The sequence below is a fragment of the Protobothrops mucrosquamatus genome, unplaced genomic scaffold, assembly GCF_001527695.2.
Source record: "Protobothrops mucrosquamatus isolate PMUCROS unplaced genomic scaffold, P.Mucros_1.0 scaffold_9, whole genome shotgun sequence".
NCBI classification, from domain to species: domain Eukaryota; kingdom Metazoa; phylum Chordata; class Lepidosauria; order Squamata; family Viperidae; genus Protobothrops; species Protobothrops mucrosquamatus.
Window position 1 is genome coordinate 1,786,821 of NW_015386085.1, and position 8,499 is coordinate 1,795,319.

At 35.1% G+C, this 8,499-nt stretch overlaps 1 protein-coding gene across 1 annotated transcript; it reads right to left on the minus strand.

Moving 5' to 3' along the window:
* Window positions 1-4,762: 4,762 nt before the first annotated feature.
* On the minus strand, window positions 4,763-7,277 carry CTLA4 (cytotoxic T-lymphocyte associated protein 4). Its single transcript, XM_015818576.2, has 3 exons — window positions 7,220-7,277; window positions 5,869-6,222; window positions 4,763-4,932 (listed from the first exon to the last, which is right to left on the minus strand). Exons 1-3 carry the CDS (start codon window positions 7,275-7,277, stop codon window positions 4,763-4,765), a joined length of 582 nt encoding a protein of 193 aa, XP_015674062.2.
* Window positions 7,278-8,499: the final 1,222 nt, after the last annotated feature.

Genomic DNA, 8,499 nt, shown 5'->3' on the forward strand with positions numbered 1-8,499 from the left:
TTCTAGTGGAACCCATATTTTCCGGTTGGAGAAGCTTGCATTGTGGTAACACTTCAGTAGCTCTAATTATCCTTTTATTAACCATTCACATTTTGTTTTTATCACTGACCAGCTAGAATACTGATTCTGTTCTTTTCCTTTTAGAAGCTTCCTTAAGCAAGTTTTTCTTGTTATTCTTAGATTCCTTGATTAATCACTCTTCATTCTGGATCCTTGGTTTCCTAACACCACCGCTATATTTCCAGGCTAGCTACATACTGTATATCTGCACTGGCACTTTTCTCTGTCCTCTGTTTTTTCTCCCCCACCCCACTAGAATAGTTTGCCGTTGTGTTTTTAACAGCACTGTCTTTAATAATTCCCATACTTCTTAAGTTCCTTTTCTATTAACCTCTCCTGCCCTTGGAATCTACTTATCATATTCTCACTTAGGTCCACTTGTGCACTGCAGAATATTGGACAATGATTGCTCTCCAATGATTTTAATCAATTCTGGTTGAACTGCATCTTCAACAGCAGTGAAAAAAATCGTGGGGTCAGTTTCTAGCTTGGTCTCCAGCCTTTCTCCATTGGCATCCAGGTTTAGGAGTGACAGTGGTAAAGTTCCTACTCATCATAGCTGAGTTTATTAATATCATTTTTTTAAAGTCCAGGGTATGTGTTTGACTATGTTCAGGTTTAACTTTCCTTAAAAATCTAGCATTATATGATCACTTTCTGCCAATGTTCCTGCTATCTCCACTTTAAGAAATGTAATCTTATTACTATCATGGAGAGATAATCCTCTTGTGTTTTCCTTCCTCTAGAGGAGGAGAAAGACAAAGCAGGAGTTTTCTGGAAGAATCAAGCTTGGCAGAATTTTTCTCCCAACAAATGTGAGGATAATAAAAGGTTTCCATCACTACAATGGATTTACATTTTAATGTTTGGAAGCATTGCCAAGATTATCTATCTGAAGTTCCGAGCAGGAAAAAATAATTGTCAAGGGTTAGAATACCATGCTATTCGTTCTCTCAGTTGCTTCTATTTTTTTCAAAAAATTATATTCTTCAGTTGCTAGAGTTGCAGTTATTGGAATCATCCTACCAAGTCTCTGTTTTACCTATGGTATTAAATATTTGTACTTTATTAGTAAGAACTGAGGTTCAACATATTAATTTCCCATAGTCTGAGCATAAATGAATGGATTATGAGGACCATTAATTTTGAATCAAGGTTCTAATTAATTTTTTTAGCAGTTTAAGATATTCAGTTTCAGCAACACCCCCACATTCTACAGTGCACAAGTCTATAATTGAGATCCTCTCTTTACAATTTTAATTTGCCCCTACTTACGGTTTTCATTCCATTCTTTTCCTTTCCCTTGCATTCAGTTTAAAGCCCTCTTAATCCAGATCACCAGATCACATTTTTATCATTATTTGTCAGGTATAATTCATTTTGTGCCAGTCATTCATCACATACATATGTTAATTCCTTGCATGTTTTCTCTATCCTGATGTGTTTATATATATTTATATCCTGCCTATTCCACAGAAACACAGACACACGTGTGTGTGTGTGTGTGTGTGTGTGTGTGTGTATACCAAATAAATATCTGGATGAAGTTCTAGTAAACATTTCATTGTACTTTTTTTAAAGAACCACCACCCCCTCTTTTGTATCCCAGCCACACACTTCATTACCAATACTCCCTAAAAGCTTTTGAAGAGTCTTCTTAGAAACAATAAAAAATGTACTTCTGTTAGAACAACACAAGTACATTGGATGCACAAGCTAATTAAGAGTGGTTCTCAAGTACATCAAGAATTATCTTGAATTCTTGAGACAAAATATATTGCATTTTGCTTTCCATATATATCTTTAAAGTTACATGTGACCTAATGAATGGGATTAAACAATGACTTAGTAGGAGTAGAGGCAATTTGGTGTAGAGGTTAAGGCAACAGGGTAGAAACTGGGAGACTGGGCATTGTAGTCCCCCTTTAGTCACGAAGCTTGCTTCCTGACCTTGGACCAGTCATTGTCTCTCAGCCCTTAGAAGGAGGCAAGGTCAACCCACTTCCAAAATCTTGCCAAAAAGACTGCAGGGACTTGTCCAGACAATTGCCAAAGACAAAAAAACAACAACAATCCCTTGTTATGGAGTGTGTGTATGTGTATAAAACAAAAGAATGCCATAAAAAAACACTTCCCACTGCTATAGAAAATACATTGATATATACTCCTTGGAGTCTCTCTTTCCCTCAAAATTCCTCAAATATATGTTTCATTAGCTTCAGTAATGTTTGCATAATTATAAACATTTGTATATTGTGTAGATTTTTTTCTTCTTTTTTGAAATCTCTAGTATGCCAGAATCTTTAGTTAGCTTGAGGATTAATATTTTTCTGTGGTTCATCTCACATGCAGTTAGTTATATTTCCTTGCAAAATCACTGAAATACTTTTGACACTTACACTTTTATTTTCCAAACATTCCTTAAATAGAATGGCAAAAGGAGATTGAAGCAAAGTTGGGATGAAGTATAGAAGCTCAGAATAGATGGTAAGAATGAAAGTGTTTTAAGAGAAAGAAAAGGCTGGCATATATCTGAGCATACACACACACACACACACACACACCAAGCTCAGGTAACAGTGAGAAGCTCTTTCAGGAAAGAAAGAAAATGTCTTACTTCTTGTATTAGAATGTAAAGCTTGGTCTGTGATGGTGAGGCAACAAAGACTTTAAAAACATTTGATAGTGATAAATGCATACACATTTAGCAGTTAAGGCAGGGATCTTCAAACTTGGCCCTTTTATGACTTGTGGACTTCAACGCTGGCTGAGGAATTCTGGCAGTTGAAGTCCACAAGTCATAAAAGGGCCAAGTTTGAAGACCCCTGAGTTAAGGGGATACAAGTGAGGAGAATTTGGGGCTAAGAGCAGATGGAGGCTTGTTATTCTGATTCCTGAGTTTATCTCATAGTCAGAACTAAATGTTATCATCAGGAAGCATCTTTGGAATATAGGCTTCCTGGCCTTACTCTGATTTGGTATTGTTGCTATAATTTTATTTAATTGTTTATGTTCAGGACTGATCTTGTCTGCTTCCTCTGCGGTCTGCCTTGGTTTGCTTCTACAAGAAATCCAAATGTTATAAAAAGATAAGACCAAAATCAAGTGCATTTGGCCAATGAAAAAGTCGAGCTCAGAAACCAATCCAGCTAAACTGGAATGGAGCACTCCACGAAATACTTTATCCACTAATTGGACTGAATATAACATGAGGCTATTACTATTATAAAGAAATTTGTGATAATTTTTCACAAGGAAAATTGACCTTGCTCTAGGCAAAGGTATCGATGCATCCAAATTAATTCAATGATTCAATAGATTTGTTATTTAATTTCAGCATTTACATGTTAATACATTGCCTTGCCTCTCATTCTCCAAACTGGAAATTATAATTATATTCCTAGTTATTAGGAAATTCATTCTCTTCATTGACACTTCATAGAAGTCATTTTTCCCCTTTTTCCATTGAAGTCCTTTTCTTTTTGATTACATTGGTATCATTTTCTCATAAGCCCCTGGAGAAAAATAACGTTTTTTTCTGACCTGTAAAATAAAAGAAATGTTATCTGAAACTGCAAGTAAGAAAGGTTTTAAATGCTATTGTAGATTTTTATAAATTGATATATCTATAATCCGCCAATATTGGTTAGTAATGATTACTCTAAATTCACAATTGGTTATTGTAAAATGCCAGTTATGACAATATCAGGATTGTAGTTTGAAACAAGATGGGTAGATTTGACATGGAAGTGAATACACAAATATTATCATTTGGTTGCCTGTTGTTGGAAGCAAATATAGTAAAAATGTCTTGAGACAAAAAGTGTGTGTAGAATTGCTTTGTTTCCTTGTGAGTTGTCTTTTAAAAATAACAATATCAATAAAGTAAAGCAATAGCAATTATGATTAACACCAGGATGTTGGTTTTGCACAGTAAGATTTAAGCAGATCACCTGATTCAATCACATTCATTGAAGCAAAACAAAATGTAGTTAGTTACCATTTAAGACACCATATAATAATGAATTTGCTACTGTATCTGTGTGACACCAAAATGGTGACAATTAAATGAATCCTATTGATTATACAGAGAGTCACTTGGATTAAGAATCCTTGACCATTATTTAATAACATTTGAGTGATTAAAAAACAGATGGAAGTTGAAATCTCACTTGAATCATGCCACATTTTTGATGCCATCAGGTAGAATTCAGGAGATTCTATTTTCTGGTGTTTACTGCAGGCGGGAGAAGGTGAAGACTAGTAACTAGTTCAGTTTTCTAAGCTATATTCAGGGACTAGTGCAATTCACCTAATATATTTCTGATATGTTTTTCTGTTCCCGGCAAGGGTATCACAGTTTTATATACCTCCCTTTCCCTTTACAGATGGTGGAGTTCTGCCACTGAAGCCTCATTATGGTGGTAAAAACTCATGCTATCATTAACTCTGAAGTCAGGAGGCAACTGATGGAAGTTTTCATAGCTTTAGAGAACCTCGAGTCCTTTTGTGCACTTGGCAGAGCACCAAAATCATAAACTGGCCATGGCAGTCCCAAAATGTATAGCTAGCAGGACCTGAGGTAGTTCTTTGTTAGTCACAAGAACTTCCAACCCAAAATCCAGAGGACTTCTTTGTTTTACATAGCTTAAAATATGCATAGTGTGTGAAAAAATCTCATAATTCTAAGGGTGTATGTTCATTAGAGTAATAAATCTTCTTGATTTGCTTCCCATGTGGAGTGTTGTATTATGATACTTACCATGTCCACCATAATGAAGATTGTGATTAAAATGCTGTATCCAAGCAACCCAGAAACTACTGGTACTAAGATCCAAAGATAGAGATGTTTATCTGGGCACGAATCTACATCTGAAATTTTATATATAAAAAAAAATAATCATTCCAAAGATTCTACAACAAAAATGTTAAAGACTAATCAGTATTGCACTAAATCAGAACAACATAAATTATATTTTAACACAGTGAAGAAAAAAATATAGTTACTTATTTACAATGTCTTTGTCTAGGTTCATCTTGAAACCTTCAAAAGATTATGGAGATTTTAGATTTAATCAAAAATGCCTTCCTAGATATGCATTACTAGGCTACAAACTTCATGGGGTGGGAATGTGTCAAAACTATTCTTTTTACATTTCCATGTAGATAAATAAAGTGATGCAGCAACAACAGTGAGATTTGCTACATTTCATAAAGCATCAAAATAGCTTTATAGTATTTTGATGCTTCTGTGCAGATAAAGAACTATTCACTCAACCTGAAAGACTTTTTAGGCAACACAAGTTTGGTTTGGGAAAAACTGCTCAGTTCTAGGAAGAGGATCACATCCCAGAAAGAAAAAGTGAGCCCCTTCTTTTCCTTGTATTGTGACCTGGCATGAAGCCCCTAGAAGTAATCTAGCATGATTTACAAATACTCATAATTAGTTGACTCAGAGGATTTGGCTAATATGGTTGATTGGGAATAGTGCTATTAATGAACTCAGAACTCAATATGCTAAAAAAAATTAAAGCAATTAATTTCTTTAGCAATCCTAACTCAACTCAGTTATATGATGGGATATGCTGGCTGGGGAATTCTGAGAGTTAAAGTCCATATATCTTCAGATTGCCTAAGTTGAGAGACATTGCTATATGGCCTTTGATAAGCACACATAAGGGAACCTTATGCAAGGCGTGTTGTTGGGGTTACAAACTACTGTATTAGTCAATTTCAAACAATCAGATACATTCATGAATTCCTTTTCTCAGCAATTTTTTAAAGCACCTTTAGGTTTTCTCTACTTACCAATGACAAGGAGCTGGGTCCCCTTTCCTTCGACTGGATAGTAGGGTGGAGGGGATATCCGTTCAATCTGGCAAATATACAAACCAGCATCACTTGACTGTACACCCAAAAGTGTTACATTTACCCAGTCAGGACCAGGATAAACTTGGCATCTGTGGTTTTCCTTCTTGCTGCCTAATGTGATCCCAGTCCTAGTAAAGGCTGAGGCACAGATCTCAGTTGACTCATTGTCTTCTGCTTTAAGTAAAGTTACTTTTAGATCTTCAGCATTGCCAATGTTCTTGATTTTACACTCAAAGTGGGCGGCCTCTGGTCTCTTTACCACCATGAATGCTGGCTGGGTCACTTCCATGACTAATACAAAAACAAAAACAGAACAGAGTTTTGCATAAAAAAAATCATCTTTGTAAGAAAAAATCCTAGCCACAAAAAGGGATGACACTGATTTTTCAGTCATTTATGTGTTTTAATCCATGAGTTTAGGTATACTTTCAACATTGATCTAGTAAGTCTTTCAAACCAATTTATCTTGGTTTAGGATACCTTATTTATTATTACTTTCCTATTAGTTGCTTAACTGTCTTTATAAAAACAGAGTAAAAGAGAACTAATTTCCCAAGACTATGCAGAAATTATATCTATAGTCAGTGATGGGAACCGATGAATAATCGGTTCTCTGTGTGGATGCCGCTTCTGGAAGTTTATTCTGGGGCTGGGCAACAAAAACTTAGCTACCGGTTCTGCTGAACTGGTGCAAACTGGCTGAATCCCACCACTGTCTATAGTTTAATTGGAATGTGCATTAGAGTATCTACATAATTATATATAAAAGTTAGCAGACAATATAAAGAATATATTTCACTGTCTTTTCTTCTTAATATTTTCTCCCTTATATATTATAGTTTGTCAGCCCATCCACCCATCATATCTGGGCTCCAGCTGAGCATCTACCTTTTCTCCTACCAATTGCTGCTCTATTAGACAGAGAATAAGCACCTGATGAATGGGTTGAATTTTGTAACTAAGAATTTAGTAATTGAAGATGTTTCTTCTCCTCCATAATCCCTTTTCCTTTATTGCCATGTTTTTCGTATTATAAACCTACAAGTATGTGGCAGTTTATTTCCTAAGTTATATTTCTTGATTGAACAACAGAGTAAAAGTAATATGGAAAAAATAACAACAATATACAATTTGTGAGAGTTTTTGGGCAATAACATGTTTTCTTATTCTTTGCAAGGTACAAATAACAATCCCCATCACATCAATAACCCAGTTGCCATGAATTATTCACATCTCTTCTTGACCATTCTTTAACCCTGAAAAAATTTGACCACTTTGATCTACCCACCTTTTGTGAAGCCAGAAGCTATGTTGTAAACCACAAGGGTTAGCAGAAGTGAAATCATCTCTCAGTCAGATGTTCAATCCAAGTCAATTCAAGCTGGAACAATTCAAGTCTCTATCTAGCATGCCAGGTTACTAGGAAGATACTTTCTCAGAATTACAAGATTTCGTTTTGACAAAAATAGGAGAATTCACACTGTTTCTGTATGAGGAAATAAGAAATAGATGCACAGAGAGAGAGAGAAATACCTGAAAAGGTAATCAAAGTTTTGTTATGGCTTTTTGAAAAGGAAGTTGTGGGCTGGCTCAAGGCGTGCACAACTAACCTCAAACAGCAATGAGCAAAGCAAGAATTCATCAAAGAGCAAAACCAGTTAATTTGAAAAGTCTTGACCTGAAAGCATTTAAGATGTGCGATTATCCAATAATTCTGGTGTTAATTCATTTCTTTCAATTCCCTATGTAGTTTTCATTCAAGGCAACAAAATGTATTTTATGTATAAGTTATTACAATCAAATAATGTCCATGATACATATCGCTTCAGTTCAGTTAAAGCTTCAGTCCTCATCATCATCCTTTTCTGAGTCCTGGAATCTGGCAACATGAAGCTTGCTCCAGTGAGCCCTACAGACCAAGACTATATTGTTAGGTATTTACATTCTAAATGATGTCAGAATGTTGGTTAGTCAATAATATAGAGTTGCTATATGAGATGAGCAGCTATATAAATGTAATAAATAAGTACTACAGATATTTTTCATGTTGTCCATTAAGATATTGACACAGAATGCATGTGAATTCAGAAAAACTATAGTAATTACAGTCTGTGTCAAATGAAATATATTTTAGCACATCTTTGAGTTTCGATTCTGGGTTCCTTTGGAAGCTTGTGATTAATTTCTTAATGGTCATTTGGATTTGAACATTTTGTTCCAAGGTCTCCTGAGTTTCCAATAGAAGAGATGATGGATTTACCCTACTTAAAGAACTTAGTAATCATGATAAACAGAATTCAGCCAACATTCTTTTTTGTTTTATTTGACTATCTACTCAAAGAAATTAAAAATGTTGAACTTCTTCTGAAATACTATCCCTCTGGCATAATCAAGGAATGATACCTCAAAGATTACCATCAATGTACTGTGAAAAACTTACAAATAAACTAAATATACCCATGAAAGTAAAAGACAATCTGTTCTCTTAAATAATAAGGCTGCGTGAATCTCATTTGCAAGAAAGAAAATGCCCCATTGCTTTCTACAGCAGAAAGGAAAAGCAGCTTG